We start from the raw sequence: 16,601 nt of genomic DNA, 5'->3' as shown, positions 1-16,601 counted from the left end.
GGAGGGCCGAGACGAGAAGCGAAGCGTGGTTCATTGCCGTCCCACGGATGGCGCCAATGTCGAAGCACGAGATGAATCTGACCTGATCCATGACGATGTTTCCATGGATTTCAAGATGAACGAACCACGTCTTGATCTTCTTCTCCGGCTGGTTGGGATCTGCAATGACTTTTTGGGGGTGTGGAGGTGACCGCTAAGAAATCTCCAGGATCTCTTGTTCACAGACACAAAAATATGGTGGTGGCTCTTATTGAGAATGACCAACCCCTAATAAGGAGGTGGAGACCTCCTTATATAGGGAGCCTCATTGCCACCATCATGGTACCCTAATGGGCCTAGCCCAGTTAGGGTTACCTCCACAAAACCCCCTCAGCCCAATAACATTGTATTAGTCCATATAATAAAATAAGCCAAACATAATAAATTTAGGGTCGTAAAACCGGGTTTAGTACCATACCCCTACAGGTTTCATCTCTGATAAGTCAACAACAAGAAATAAAATGGCTTATAAGTAGAAAGCAGCAAAAGAGTGTACATTTAATCTCTTACTGGTAAAGGCTTAAGCACTTGGGTGCGATCATCATCAAGATTGTGAAAGCTGACCATCTCTCTTCTTTTCTTTTTGAAATACATTACCAAGTTCATTGACAATACACGGATTAAATCATTGGCCACAAATATGATACGGAGAACCAAATTGTGAGCTCACCATTTATTAAGAGTATATAGCAGTTAATTCACCAGCTAAATTACATCTGGAAGTTATAATTCAACATTTATCTCATTCGGTAATGACTTTTTCCCAACAATTCACAATATAGTTTGGGTTTTAGTCGATTAAGAACGTAAAATAACTCTTAACCTAATTTCAATACTACAAGTTAAAAGGACACCATTAATTATTACCCAAAAATGTTTTCAGACCAGCTACACAATCAAAAACCAATCTGACCAATTTTTTAGTCTTCTATGCAACATAAATCTTTAGGTCGTAGTTTCCCATGCCTTGTTGCTCTTCTTGAATTCTTCTAATAAATTTATGAGCAGAGCGGCTACAGAAACGGATTTCAATAAGCTCAATAGTTGGTATATCCCCAATTTTAAGGGGATCTCTTCAAGATCGTCACAACTGAGGATTTCTAATTGTTTGAGACACGGGAAGCTTGGACTACAGACCTCCCACTGTTTGATATCTAACGTGTCAAGTCTCAAGAATTTTAGCTGCGGAAACTCCTGACCATCTGTGTTCCAATAGCTTCCCGAAAAGGCATTGTCTTTTAGTTTTAGAACCTCGAGATTAGGTAGCGACTGAATAAATGACATATCACTCCAAGGTAGACCACAGAATCTTAGTGTAAGTGACTTTAATGTTGCTGGGAGTGTAATCTGATTCTTTCCATGTACAGGAAAACACACCAAAGTGAGCCTTTCTAGGTAGGTGAAAGATTTGAAGTCATTTTGCTTATAGCTTTTAGTATGGCATGAAAGTTTCTTGATGCATGGAAAATATTTTTGAAAACTGATTTTCTCATCTTTGAACCTCACCCATGAAATAGTTTGCAAATTCATTGGTTTTTGAATGAAATCAATACGAAAGTGCCATATCCGACTCTTCAAATGCCTCAAATTTATCAGATCTGATATGTTACTTGGCAATACAACACCTGTGGTACTTGTATCATAAATGAGGGTTTGAAGGTTCCATAAATTGCATATTGAAGATGGGAAACATAGTGATCTAGTGTAAACTGCAAGATACTTCAAGTGAACTAGCGATTCGATGCTTTTGGGAAAATTAACAAGTTCACAATTTCTTAGATCTAACACCCTAAGTAACACAAAGGAACAGAAATACTCTGCAGAGTCATCACTCAAGAATCTGCAATACCAAACCCCCAAAATCGATCGAAGGTTTTGGGTGGAAGGATGGCTTAAGTCTGGATACATGGTATCAATGAACATACGGACTGGCTTATAAGGTGGCATTATAACATTAGAGGACAATATTAGCCTCGCTGTTTGAAGGATGAATCGTTCTTCCCTGGCTTTTTTCAGGCATAGCTCCCTAACAAGTTCAAGCAATTTACAAGCTTTGATAATTCCACTAGACCTGCTCCTGCGTGCTATAATTACAAGGTTTCTGTCAATTAGATCCATGAGGTAACCCTCTGCAATATCCTCCAACCTTTTATTTCCGTCTTCTTGAATAAACCCCTCAGCCACCCATAACCACATTAACTTCTCTACTTGAAACTCGTAGTCTTCTGGGAAGCCACCAAGATAAAGAAAGCACTCTCTTAAGTGAAGAGGAAGATGATGGTAACTTAAACTTAATGTTTCAAGACAACCATGCCCTTCATCAACAATGTATGAAGTTGCCTTGTAAGCAATTTTCCTCCAAAACGTTTCACTCCATGCTTCTTTTGCTAAAACTCCAGCAATGACAACCACTGCAAGTGGTAATCCTTTACAATTCTCTACTATTTGCATACCTGGTTTAATTGACCATTCAGGGCATTCATTGCCATGGAACACCTTCTGACACAACAACTCCCAGCTTCTTTCTTGGTTTAAAGATCTCATGTGATGAATGAGTCCATCTGACTTTGCATGCTCAGCAACTTTAGTGAAGCGACTGGTGAGCATAACTCGACTTCCCTTGTTGTCATGGGGGAGAAATAATTTGAGGTTATCCCATGCCTCTATGTCCCATATATCATCGATAACAATCAAATATCTCTTACCCATTAGGCTTTTGTGCACCATTTCACGAAGTCGAGAGTCACTAGCCTTTTCAAGTCCTAATTGAGCACGGATGGATTCTAAAATTTGAACCAACACAGCCCGCTTATCATATGTTTGAGACACAGTGACCCATACACGGACATGGAAATGATAGATAACAAAAGGATCGTTAAATAGTTTGGTGGCGAGGGTAGTCTTACCTATTCCACCCATACCAACAATAGAGACAACATCTAGCTTCTTTTGATCTTCCACGAGTTTGTCTCTTATGAGCGTAACATCATGATTAAGCCCCACAGCATTTTCATCCAATATTTTCTGTGAATTTGTGGAGATGGAAATTGGGGCAGGAGCTGACCGAATCAGTGTTCTTTCAGATCTTGCAGATGAATCAATCTTCATGTTATCAATTCTCATACTCATGAATTCCACCTCGACAGACTTGATTTCCTAGCATCCTCAAGATTAAGGGACCCTATAAAGTCTCCAAAAAATCCATTATATCTACTGTGAACATCGGAGAGAAACAAATCAACGATATGCTGTGCTTCTTCTGCTGCGTCTTTGAATCTTTGCTTCAGATTATTAAATTTTTCGAGGTCTTGATGTTGTTGGTCGATGAAAGCTAGGATTTGAATGATGGAGGCGAGGTCATCATAGAGAAGCTGGAACTGAGGCCTTTCAGATACAATTTCAGGGATGTTGATGACTGGAACGCGGTTGCAGTGAATCAGTTGCTTCAACTTCTCCATGAACATCTGGATACCTGCGTATGTCATCTGAATAACAGAGATCGGACAAGAGCAAATATAATCTTAAAGACGTTGTCTCTTAATGGAGTAGAGAGGGGTGGATGATCTGACGGAGGAAGGAGGGAAAGGATAGGAACAGAGTAAAGTAGAACTTTTCAAAAAGACAAGCAAAGTGCAACAAGTAAAGCAGCACTTTTTTTATTTAATTTGAGAAAGAAAACCCGAGCCAAACCAGTTAAACCAACTTTTAAACCTGTCAACCTGGATCCTTTGAGTTTCTTCAACCTGAATCCAACAAAAACTGGTTTTGCCTTTATCACATAATCAGCCATTGTGGAACTAACTATTTCCTAAATTACGATTTTTTAGCACGATCTTCGCCAATAATTGACAACTTTTTGGCCATTTTCAAAGTTACAATTACCTAACTGCCATTGTCATACAACTAAATATAAAGACTATCAATTTTGCATAGTGGCACACTTTCTTTATAACCTTTCTGTCTTTTGTAAAGTGATAATCAGAAACCAAACATTTTTTTATTGAAAACCCAAGAACAAACATATATATATATATATATATATATATATATATATATATATATATATATATATAGGTATTGGATCATTTCAGAAGTTTTTTTTACAGATTGATCATTTCAGTTTTTATTTTTTTATTTTTAAATATATATATATTTTAAACCCTGAAATCTTAAATTGATTACAACTTTGAATCCTTGAAACAGATTGCTACACAAACTGATATTTAAACCTTGAAGGCTTACAACCTGATTAAAACCTTTAATCCTTGAAACAGATATAGTATGTTTAGTTCTAACTTTGAAATCGACTACAACATGATTATAATTGAAGGTTACATTGAAGCCGAATACTAATAGAGCTTTCATAGAAACTGAATACTAGCAGAGTACATTTATATATGATCGAATTTACTTTAAAACCGAATACTAGCAACTTATATAGAAGATAACTAATTGAACTTGATTACGTACCTGATTATATTCGTAAAGAACAGCTTGTGTTTGATGATGATGATTGATCATCAATGAAGAACAGTGCCATCGGTTTAATTTTGCATACAAATGATGCTAAATTATAATTGATAATTAATAAAAAATAATAAACTTCTAGAAAAACTAGGTATGGTTGATGATCAGACACTCAACATTTTGGTATAAAAAGTAAGCTTTCGGGTTATTATTGTTAACAAAACAGACCTGTACTAGCTGGACGTCTGCCCAACATTTTTAAAATACATAAAACGACAACATTTCTGCCACCCCCATTTGCAGTGTTTTAGCTGTTAATAAACACACACAATCAGTAGACCTATAAGATATCCATCAGTGACACCGTTTTGATCCATCTTCTGTTGTTTCCGCATTAATACCTGCAATAAAGAAAATTTACATTATATACTAGTTTTTATTACCCGAAGATATGCTCAGATGTCTCTTCCGCTTCGCCACACGCTAGGCAATCTAAACAATTCATTTATATTTACTTTTAATTATTTTATGTAACTTAAATAACTTAAATATAAACGTATTATTATTATTAGTTGTATTATTTATTCATCACAAAATACCAGTATTTTATTATTTTTCTGTATACACGGCACTCGCCGGAAAACTAAACAGAAATTAGGACCGACACTGGACGTATCAGTTCACTTCGGGTATTGGTTTGTGTCGGGCTCATATTCGGATCGCCATATAATCCTAGACCGATGAGGAAGGTTCAAATCTTTATAGTAAATTCAGCTGCATGACATGGATTTTGTTTATTGATTGTTGCTTAATTCAAATGAAATCTTAATAACGCACTCCACATGTTTGTTAAAATGTCCAAGTGAGATCGTTTGAATTGGGTTCGCTATCTAAAACTGTGTTTTTATTAGGATTGAGTTTGCTATCCAAAAGGGGGTTGTGATGCAGCTTGTTGCCCGCTTACCTGCCACTTCATTGTAAATCCTTTGGATGCTTATTAATGAAAAATTGAAAACCCTCTTGTAAGTGAGATCTTGAATCATCAACTTTAGTTTTTCAAGGTTATTTTGGTCTAGTTGTGTATACTTCCTTCCCAGTAATGGTGTAATTTTTTTCGTTGACAACATCTTTCTAACTGCATTTGATGGCTTATTTCACTGTCCTAGAACCAATATATGAATTGAAACCGTTGCTTTGTATACTAAAATCAGTGGTCATACCAGTAAGTTTACTATCTTTTCATATCAGGGTAGAAAAAATTGTGTACTTATTTAATGCTTTCTTCTACATATGGTTTTGATCATTTTAGATATGCTTTGCCTTCAGTTAGAACACGAGCAGGTAAAGTTTTACAATCCATAAAAGAACTCCTAAAACAAATTTAGATTTTAAGTTAGTTATTATTTTACATTCTAGTACAAAAAGGATTCATGATGATCAAATTGGCCTACTGTTTTACTGATACAAACTCATATGTGGTGGATACATTATAATCAAATTAGCCTATTGGTGTTTTTTCACAAATCAAATTGGGACGTTTATCTTTCTTTATGGAAATTGCATACATATATGGATTTTGATTCAGTTTACATACTTGTGCAGATATCCACAAATGAAGTCCATCTCCAATTGTAAGCCCAAGTGTATTCCTGCTATCGCTGCTGTTACGCTACAGTCGTTGCTACATATTCATCATCAACCACATCGTAATCCCCTTGGATCGACGTTAGCTAACACCCAACTTAATGATTTCACCGCTGCCTGCTACCGCCGAGATCTCCCGGCTGCCATGAAAGCTTTGACCTTCATGCAAAATCACCAAATTTGGGCCGATTCCGTGACATATTCCGAGCTCATCAAGTGCTGTTTGGCTCGTGGTGCCGTCGAAGAAGGAAGACTAGTCCATAAACATGTTTTCTCTTCTGGATATCAGCCAAAAACCTTTTTGATTAATACCCTCATTAATATGTACGTTAAGTTCAACTTATTGGATGAAGCACGCCAACTTTTCGATCAAATGCCAGAGAAAAATGTGGTCTCTTGGACCACTATGATATCTGCTTTCTCCAATGCGGGATTGAAAGACGAGGCCTTGAAATTCTTGGTTTTAATGCTCAGAAATGGTATTTATCCTAATATGTTCACTTATTCATCTGTTTTGCAAGCCTGCAGTGGCTTACCGACCCTCAAACAGATCCATTGCAGCATAACCAAAGCCGGTTTGGACTCTGATGTGTTCGTGAGAAGCGCACTTATCGATAACTACTCCAAGTGGGGCGAACTACCAAACGCGTTAACCGTTTTTAACGAGATGGAGACACACGATTTAATTGTCTGGAACTCAGTAATCGGTGCCTTTGCTCAAAACAGTGATGGAGATGAAGCTTTGAACCTTTTCAAACGCATGAAACAGTGCGGGTTTTTGGCGGATCAGGCGACATTAACTAGTGTTTTGAGAGCTTGCACGAGTCTAGCCCTGCTAGAGCTAGGAAGACAAGTACACGTGCACGTGCTGAAGTATAATCGGGACTTGATTCTCAGCAACGCGCTTCTTGACATGTACTGCAAGTGTGGTAGCATGGAGGATGCAAGGTTTGAGTTCACTAGGATGGCTAACAAAGATGTGATCTCGTATAGCACCATGATAATTGGTCTAGCCCAAAACGGTTTCAGTCACGAAGCTATACAGATGTTTGAAGTAATGAAAACCTCAGGGACCAAACCTAACTACATAACAATACTCGGGGTGCTGTTTTCTTGTAGTCACGCGGGATTTGTTGATAAAGGGAAATCATACTTTCAATCAATGGAAAAAGTTTATGGCATTAAACCGGGTAGAGAACACTATGGTTGCATGGTTGACTTACTTGGACGAGCCGGGAAGCTTAACGAGGCAGTTGAGTTAATACACAACATGGAGCCTGAACCGGACGCGGTTACATGGAGGACTTTGCTTGGCGCATGTAGGATTCACCGCAACATGGATCTAGCTGCATACGCTGCTAAACGGGTGCTAGATCTTGACCCAGATGATGCAGGAACTTATATCCTGTTATCAAATATTTATGTGAATAGTAACAGGTGGGAAGATGCTGAATGCGTGAGGAAGATGATGAAGGGTAATAATGTGAGGAAGGAACCAGGGTGTAGTTGGATTGAAGTGGATAAACAGATTCATGCGTTTGTGTTGAGGGATAATTCACATCCGAAAATAGATGAGATCACGCGGAAGCTGGTTCAGTATGTTCAAAGGTTAAGGGAAGTGGGTTATGTTCCGGATACGAGTTTTGTGTTGCATGATGTTGAAGGGGAGCAAATGGAAGATCCGTTGTTGTATCATAGCGAAAAGCTGGCAATTGTGTATGGTTTAATGGCTTTAACAAAGGGGAAAACCATAAGAATCAGGAAGAATCTTAGAATATGTGGAGATTGTCATTTATTTGCTAAGCTTTTGGCACAAATGGAGGGTCGGAATATTGTTATTAGAGATCCGATTCGTTATCATCATTTTCAAGGAGGAGTTTGCTCGTGTGGAGATTATTGGTAGCAGAAACTGTGACTTAATAAGCATCATGCCAAACAGTTTTTCTTTAGTCAATTCTTTGTTTTGCTGTTCGAAAGGTTATCATCATCCTCTTTTTGAAAATCATGTATATTATTGATTGTTTTCCAACCTTAAAGCAGTCATATATGTACCAGTTGTGAATCTAAAAATACACATACAAGAATACAAGAGTTTGCTTGTTTGGTCAAAAGAATGGCCTACTCAACAGGCATCATTAAGTCTGTAATATTTGTGTAACTTTTTGGCTTCTTGGGGCTTACAAAAGCATTTCTGATGAATTTTAGGATAGCAAGCCTACATGGCTTCTTGAGGTTTAATAGAATGATGAAGATGTTCGGTTTTATTTATATTAATTTAGTTATTTCTTTTTGCTCTTCTTATACACCATGTTTCACTTTTTTGAAAGCTTTGATCATGTGCTTCAGACTCTTTGGCAAGCCTGGATAATGGTCATTACTAGTCTTTGGGTCTTGGCTTATTTTTGTTGGATAATATTATCATATATTTTATATATTATGTAAAATTTGAACCAAAATATGTGAATGACCATAGTTTTACTGAAAATCTACCAATGAAAGCATGAAAGTTCTTATACAGTGTCTAGCCAGATGTTATCGATGTTAACATCCAACGAGTGCTCCATGCCTGAATTATTCATTTCTAACAAATATGAATCTCAGATACATGTCATCAGTCTCTTGTAGAGGTGCACAAATCGGGTTCAACTGGAAAAACCGAACCGGTTTGAAACCGGTTTTTTCACACCGGGTTGTAAAATGGCACCGGTTCGGTTCTCGACCCGAACCGATGCCCAGATATGCTAACTTTTAAGAACCGGGTAGGGTATGAACCGGAACCGGTTTTTACGTAAAAACCGGTTCCACCGGTTTTTTTTTGAAATTTAAATATCATAGCCGTTAGGAACCGGTTCCAACGGCTATATAGCCGTTTTTGACCGTTGGAACCGGTTTTTTAACTATAAATAGGTTATTTTTTTACTCTAAATAGCAAGGTTTGTTTGTGTACTTGTTAAACCACTTCCAAAACTATAAAACACACTCCAAACCACAATTAACCTTAAACCGACAACAAATGGCAACTAATGATGACGTTGTTATGGTGATCGAAATAACAAGATGCCCCGATGTTTGGGTTCATTATGATTTGTGTCTCATGGCCGACTCACATGAGTTGGCACGTTGCAAATATTGCTCGAAAGCGATGGTGCGTTTCATCAATTGCCATGTCACCGGATCAACCCAATGAGCGGTGACACATATGTATGATTCGGGCAACCCGTGTGGTGCCGACCAAACATCGGTAGTTAAACTAACCATGGCTTCTAAAGAATGAAAAGACTCGATTAACTCTTTTTTAGCACACTCCCACAACCTGATACAATGACGTCTTAAGGTAGTACGACTTACATGTGTGTATCTCGGTTGTAGAGTTTCGCGAATCAACGACGTCAACTCCGGGTCATCAAAGTGGTTAAACGGCAAACCTCGTTAAATAACGAACTTTGCCATACTATCTTGAGCTTGAGTCGTGTTGTAACGAAATAGTGTACCATCTTTACCCAAGTCAATTTGATCGGTCGCGCCAATCCCCTTCAACGCCTTGCAATATGGCTTCTCGATGTGCTTTCTCAAAGTAGAGTTGGAATCGTTCTTTAATATTGAACCACATAGTTTGCAACGAGCCTTTTGATAACCTTCGTCATCCACAATCAAATCCCAATTCTTCCATATGTCTTGGTTGCGGTTATGGTTGACTACCGTAACAACCCTTGGGTCCTCCGTAACAGGAACGGGGGCAACAAAAACACTCTTCTTAGCCTTCTTGTTAGTTTTTTTGATGGGTGCCATAATAATATTTAGTTGGATGGTCGGGTGACGGAACGGGTTTGCTAAAGGAGTAGTATTTTAGTTTGTTTTTGAGTTTGGTGGTGAAATTAGTGGTGGAAAACAAGTTATATATAGGTTTGGGCATCAAATACCGGTTCCAAAGGCTATATTACCGTTGGAACCGGTTCCAACGGATCTATTGTCTCTCGAAAACCGGTTCCAACGGCTATATTACCGTTGGAACCGGTTCCAACGGTAATATAGCCGTTGGAACCGGTTTTCGAGAGACAATAGCGGTTCCAACGGTAATATAGCCGTTGGAACCGGTTTTCGAGAGACAATAGATCCGTTTCCAACGGCTAAATGGTGGCTAAAAAACCGGTTCCAACGGCTATATTACCGTTGGAACCGGTTCCAACGGCTACTTTGACTTTTGTTTGACTCTTCAAAAAAAACCCGCCGGAACCGGTTTTTCCGGGTACGAACCGAACCGGTTACAATTAAGAACCGGGTAGGAACCGGGTTGGAACTGATACTAACATACAAATATGAGAACCGGGTACAATTTTCGGGTACAAAAATACCCAAACCGGGTATTGTACCAACCGGGTTGGAACTGGAACCGGTTCCGGTTCGGTTCCACCAGTTAGGTTCCGGAACCGGTTTTTTGTGCACGTCTAGTCTCTTGTAGCTCATCTTTGGTAGCTTCATTCTTCTTAATCCAGCAGCAAAAGAATTTGCAAAGATGCAAAATCTTTTGCACCCTAATCCCTTTCAAATACCATTCCTTGCAGAAACTGCAACAAAAACATCACTCCATCAACTAACATTTCGTGTTCCTAGTACTTTGCATGACCATAGTACATAATAAGAAGCTGACCTCGTTATGACGGAGTGACCTCAATATTTAGCTCATAGTTTTCCATCATATCTTGTTGCTCTTGTTGAATTCTTCTAACAGACGCATCGACAGAGCGCTTACATTTCCAGATTTTAATAAGCTCAAGTCTTGGCACGTCGCCAATTTCAGGGGGGGGTCTCTTCAAGTTCAATGCAGCTGAGGATTTCTAAGACAAGGGAAGCTTGGACTACAGACCTCCCACTGTTTGATATTTAACCATTCAAGTCTCAAGAATTTTAACTGTTGAAATTCTAACCATCTGTGTTCCAGCAGCTTCCTTCAAAGGCATCATGACTAAGTTTCAGAACCTGGAGATTAGGTAACGACTGAATGATTGACATATCACTCCAAGGTAGACCATGACTTAGTGTAAGTGATTTCAATGTTGCTGGGAGTGTAATATGATTCTTTCCATGCACAGGAAAACTCCACAAACTGAGGCTTTCAAGGTAGGTGAAAGACTTTAAGTCATTTTGCTTATAGCTTTTAGTAATGCATGAAAGTTTCTTAATGCATGGAAAATACTTTAGAAGACTCCATGCCTCATCTTCCAACCTCACATATGAAATAGTTTGCAAATTCATTGGTTTTTCAATGGAACCAATATCAAAGCGCCTTTTCGAGCTCTTCAAGTGCCTCAAATTTACCATATCTGATATGTTACTTGGTAAAACAACACTAGATCCACGTGAGTTATAGATGAGCGTTTGAAGGCTCCATAACCTGCATATTGATGGTGGGAAATCAGTTGATTTTATCCAAATTGCAAGATACCTCAAGTGAACTAGCAATTCCATGTTGTATGGAAAAACACTTATCTTAGACTTTTGTAGATCTAGCACCCTAAGTAGCTCAAAGGTATGAAAATACTTTGCAATGCCATCGCTCAAGAATTTGAAATACGTGAACCACAAAATCGATCGAAGGTTTTTGGTGGATGGATTATTTAAGTCTGGATTGTTGGTTTTAATGAACTTACGGACCACCTTATAAGGTGGTGTAATAACATTAGAGGACGATATTAGCCTATCTGTTTGTAGAATAAATCGTTCTTCCCTAGCTTTTTTCAAGCATAGCTCCCTAATAAGATCATGCATTTTACAAGCTTTGACCCTTCCATTTGACTTCTTGCTATCTAGAATTAAAAGATTTCTATCAATTAGATCCATGAGGTAACCCTCTGCAATATCCTCCAAGCTTCTATTTCCAGCTTCTTGAATAAACCCCTCAGCCACCAATTACAAGATCAACCATTTTACATTAAACCCGTAGCTTTTAGGGAAGCCACCAAGATAAAGAAAACCCTCTCTCAAGTGAGGAGGAAGATGATTGTAACTTAAACCTAATGTTTCCATGCATCCATTCTCCTTACCAACAATGTACGAGCTCGTCCTTTCAGCAATTTTCACCCAAAACCTTTCACTCAGTGCTTCTTTAGATAAAACTCCCGCGAGTACAACCACCGCAAGTGGTAATCCTTTACAACTGTCTACTATTTGCATCCTAGGTTTAATAGACCATGTAGGTGTTGGACTCGGTCTGCCCAAGAGACATATTAAATTGATGTGGCTAGTACGTTATGATCCAAGTCGGGTCATACCCAATAACAAGCTAGACAAACACCGATAATATTCGTTCATATATGATGTGATCATAACAAATGAATATTAACACTTGAGTTATTTGGAAAGGGGTTTTTAAATAAAATGTACTTGTGTAATAAACAAATCATATGGATGATTTATGTTTTATGAAAGAACATTACATAGTGTTATTTAAGTTGGTTAAATAACAATATGTGAATAATAATAACCAAGCATGTCTCTTAACATATAATAGGTTTTATAAGTTATAAGTTATAAACTTATAAAAGTATATATGTATGGATATATATATATATATGTTTAAAGTTTTATAAAAGAAAAAGATAATAACTCTTTCAAATGTAATATTATTATATGTTTGAGTGGAGACATGCAAGGTGAGTGGAGACATGCAATGGTTATTATTGGTGGAGAGAAAGATGCCTTTAAATAAAACCAACTCTTTCTCTTTCATTCTTTCATAACACACATAATTTCCAAGTAAACTTTTCTCTCTTCCTCTCTTGGGTATTTTCATCCAACATAAGAAAAGAAGAAGAAAATTTCAAGTGCAAATCCTAGCTAGAAGTGGTGTGTTGTTGAAGCTTGGGGTATGCTAGCTTGAGGAGCTTCCATATTCAAGTTCTTACCTTTCAATCATCATCTCTTTCACCCGGTTTTGTCATATTGAAAGGTAGTAGTAACATGCATGGACTTATAGTGACATGCATGTATTTGATAGTGTGTAATTCGTATTTGGATCCGGGTTTGGGTTTTGCATGTTTAAAATTGGTTTTATACACATCATATTAACAAGATTTAAAACTTTTATATCCGCTGCGTTTTTGGTAAAATAGGGATTTTATCACTTTGATAATTTTGTTAAAACCCAACAGTAGGGCACTCATTCCCACGGAACACTTTCTTACACAACAACTCCCAGCTTCTTTCTTTGTTTAAAGATCCCAAGTGATGAACGAGTCCACCTGGCTTTGCATGCTTAGCAACTTCAGTGAAGCGGCTGGTCAGCAGAATTCGACTTCCATTGTTGTCATGGGGGAAAAATAATTTCAGTTTATCCAATGCCTCTGTGTCCCATATATCATCAATGACAATCAAATCTCTCTTGCCCATTAGCTTTTTGTGCACCATTTCATGAAGTTGCGAGTCAGTAGCCTCTTCTAGGCCTTCTTTAACACCAATGGATGCCAGAATTTGAATCAACACAGCCCGCTTATCATATGTTTGAGACACAGTGACCCATACACGGACATAGAAATGATGCATAATAAAACGATCACCGAATACCTTGGTAGCGAGGGTGGTCTTGCCTATTCCGCCCATACCAACAATAGAGACAACATCTAGCTTCTTTTGATCTTCCACAAGTTTGTCTCTTATGAGCTCAACATCACCATCAAGGCCCACCATGATTTCATCCAACAATTTCTTTGATGTTTGTGAATTTGTGGAGATGGAAATTAGAGTAGGAGCTGACTGAATAAGTGTTCTTTGAGATGAATCCATCTTGATGCTCATAAATTCTAACAGGATAGACATGAATGATCTCCTAACATTATCAAGATTTAGGGAGGGATCAAAGTCGTCATCAGATGTAGCAAATTCCACGTCTATTGAAGTTAAACAAATTAATAGTTGTATTATAAGTTATAAGGGTCTGTATGTTATTTATTTAAAGTATGTTTAGGTTAAAAGTGTCATTGTAAATATGTTAGGGTTTGTATTGTAAATAGGTTATAACCGTTTTCTGATGAAACATCACGTCGCTTAATTGGTAGGGTTTATATACCCAAACCATCGATCAGTTTGTTGTATCAGATAAATATTCATATCAATAAGAATTCATTTCATTATTGTGTTCTTGTTATTATATTCACCAAGAGATTTGCCAACAGTGGCATCAGAGCCAATTTTATCAAAATCGATCTGGAGAAGGAATATCAACATCAACGAAAATTCAATTAAAAATCAGAGCGGTTATCAATTCGTTCTTGGAAGGCGCTGTCATCAACAGTTTATCAATATCAGAAGGGTTCGTTTATGATATTGATCGTTTGATTAATTGGGAGGACGTTGTTTTGATTGATCGTTCAAAACATAGGCATATGATATTTGCAACTGAATCAAGAATTGGATTTGTCTCGCATCATTCATAAATAACGATAATTGAAACCAGAAACAAAGACAAGATCATCATCAATCGAAATCAAGGTTTGATTGTTATTGTAGATTTTTGGTTCAATTAGAAGTTTTGGTTTGATTTGCATCAATATTCTCAATTTTTTTGAGAAAGCATCAGATTGTTTTATATTGGTTTAAGTACCATTAAGAAGTGTTGTTTTCTTTTGTTTGAAATCGGTGGGTTTGAAAAAAGAGGGCAGAAAGTTTCTCTTGTTTATTGGCCATCCTCATCATAATCAAATATTGTTGTTTTGTTGTTGGTTGGTTTGACGAAGAAAAAAGGGTTAAAGTCAAAAGTAACTTTTGTTTCCTTGACAAGGAGTATTAGGAAATTTTTGAATGTACAGTTTTTTTTACTCAACTTCAAATATTGCAAGTTTTGAATATTGAGTAAAAGAGTAAAGGAAAGGAAACAAACGGTTAAGGTTTTTGGTTAAGGGGATTCGTGATCAACGGCGGAAAAGCGGGATTGATTGTCAACGGCAGAGAGACAGGTTTGATTGTCAACAGCAGATTGGCAGGATTGGCATCAACAGCAGGCAGGTTTGATTTTCAACAGCGAAGCGGGCTTGATCAGATTAGGAACCAAAAGGATAACCAGGTTTTGTTTTCTTAAATCTTGTACAAGTTTTATCATAGTTGATTAGTACTTGTAGGAAGATAAGGAAAGTTTTTAGTAGAAAGGTTTATTAGTTTAGAATAGAAAGTAGACACGCACGATGGGGGACGAATCATCTAACAAAGAACCGGTTGCGATTAAGGAAGGAGGAACGTCAATGACTTTCCAATGTCCAATTCTAAATTCCACAAATTACACGATTTGGGCTGTAAGGATTCGAGAAATTTTTAATGTCCATGGAATTTGGGAAGTAGTGGAACCAAGTGCAGAAACAGAAGCGGAAGTGGATGAAAAGAAAAATAATATGGCGACTGCATTTCTATACCAAGCACTTCCAGAAAATATGGTTTTGCAAATTGCAAATCTTACTTCAGCAAAAGATATTTGGGATGCATTAAAGGTTCGACATGTGGGGGTTGATAGAGTTAAACAAACACGCATTGAAACACTCGAGTCAGATTTTGAATCATTAAAGATGAATGTTAATGAATCACTCGATGTTTATGCCGGAAAGATTAGTCAAATCGCATCACAAGCAAGTAGTCTTGGGCACACTTTGGATGATAAAAGATTAGTTCGAAAGCTTTTGGGGTCTGTACCAGAAAAATACATTCAGATAGTAGCAGCGATCGAACAGTTTGCAAATCTTAATACGATGCCGTTCCAAGAAGCAGTTGGGAGATTGAAGGCTTTCGAGGAACGCACTAAGAAGCAACCTAAGGAGGAAGACGTGTCAGGTAAACTTCTATTCACTAAAATGAATGAAAAGGAAATGGGCAAACACCATAAGTGTGAGCATTGCGGTTGTGGGAGCTCAAATCGGGAGGGCTTTGGACATGGCCAAGGAAAAGGTCGGGGGTCCGGTAGAAGTCGAGGCGATGGTCGAGTACAACAGGACAAGCGTCACATACGGTGTCACAAGTGTCATGAACTTGGGCATTACAAAAATGAATGTCCAACATGGGAAAAGAAGGAGGAGGCGAATCTGATCCAAGAGGAGGACAAGGAACCAACTCTACTTTGAAGAAGATTGAAGACCTCACTTGAACTATATTTAGTTTAAGGGGGAGTGTTGAAGTTAAACAAAATAATAGTTGTATTATAAGTTATAAGGGTCTGTATGTTATTTATTTAAAGTATGTTTAGGTTAAAAGTGTCATCGTAAATATGTTAGGGTTAGTATTGTAAATAGGTTATAACCGTTTCTGATGAAACGTCGCGTCACTTGGTAGGGTTTATATACCCAAACCATCGATCAGTTTGTTGTATCAGACAAATATTCATATCAATAAGAATTCGTTTCATCATTGTGTTCTTGTTATTATATTTAATTGTTTGATCACCAAGAGATTTGCCAACAACGTCTGCAGACGTGAAT

The 16,601-nt window shown here is 37.7% G+C and overlaps 3 protein-coding genes and 2 pseudogenes across 3 annotated transcripts; 2 read left to right on the top strand and 3 right to left on the bottom strand.

Annotated features, from left to right (window-relative positions):
* Positions 1-967: 967 nt before the first annotated feature.
* Positions 968-3,524, bottom strand: LOC143561684 (putative late blight resistance protein homolog R1B-14; annotated as a pseudogene).
* A 2,567-nt stretch (positions 3,525-6,091) lies between these two features.
* Positions 6,092-8,574, top strand: LOC143561671 (pentatricopeptide repeat-containing protein At2g03880, mitochondrial pseudogene; annotated as a pseudogene).
* Positions 8,575-11,070: 2,496 nt separating this feature from the next.
* On the bottom strand, positions 11,071-11,988 carry LOC143561683 (putative late blight resistance protein homolog R1A-3). The gene has a single exon (XM_077049690.1). The coding sequence runs from the start codon at positions 11,986-11,988 to the stop codon at positions 11,071-11,073; it is 918 nt and encodes a 305-aa protein (XP_076905805.1).
* LOC143561672 (putative disease resistance protein At1g50180) lies at positions 11,101-14,040 on the bottom strand. Its single transcript, XM_077049683.1, has 2 exons — positions 13,292-14,040; positions 11,101-12,352 (listed from the first exon to the last, which is right to left on the bottom strand). Exons 1-2 carry the CDS (start codon positions 13,960-13,962, stop codon positions 12,058-12,060), a joined length of 966 nt encoding a protein of 321 aa, XP_076905798.1. The 5' UTR covers positions 13,963-14,040; the 3' UTR covers positions 11,101-12,057.
* A 1,283-nt stretch (positions 14,041-15,323) lies between these two features.
* LOC143561682 (uncharacterized) lies at positions 15,324-16,247 on the top strand. The gene has a single exon (XM_077049689.1). It carries the CDS (start codon positions 15,324-15,326, stop codon positions 16,245-16,247), a length of 924 nt encoding a protein of 307 aa, XP_076905804.1.
* Positions 16,248-16,601: the final 354 nt, after the last annotated feature.

The sequence above is a fragment of the Bidens hawaiensis genome, unplaced genomic scaffold, assembly GCF_021521415.1.
Source record: "Bidens hawaiensis isolate Kalapana, Puna unplaced genomic scaffold, B.hawaiensis_p1.1 tig00020770_1, whole genome shotgun sequence".
Taxonomy (NCBI): Eukaryota; Viridiplantae; Streptophyta; class Magnoliopsida; order Asterales; family Asteraceae; genus Bidens; species Bidens hawaiensis.
Note: the sequence above shows the minus strand (reverse complement) of the source record. Positions and strands in the feature narration are given on the sequence as shown.

Excerpts from the sequence above, each read along its gene's own strand:
- LOC143561683 (XM_077049690.1), bottom strand. The coding sequence starts at position 11,988 with ATGGATCTAATTGATAGAAATCTTTTAATTCTAGATAGCAAGAAGTCA.
- LOC143561672 (XM_077049683.1), bottom strand. The coding sequence starts at position 13,962 with ATGTCTATCCTGTTAGAATTTATGAGCATCAAGATGGATTCATCTCAA. Across the intron at positions 12,353-13,291 it reads AATGAGTGCCCTACTGTTGG|TCCAACACCTACATGGTCTA; the intron begins GTTTTAACAAAA and ends GGGCAGACCGAG.
- LOC143561682 (XM_077049689.1), top strand. The coding sequence starts at position 15,324 with ATGGGGGACGAATCATCTAACAAAGAACCGGTTGCGATTAAGGAAGGA.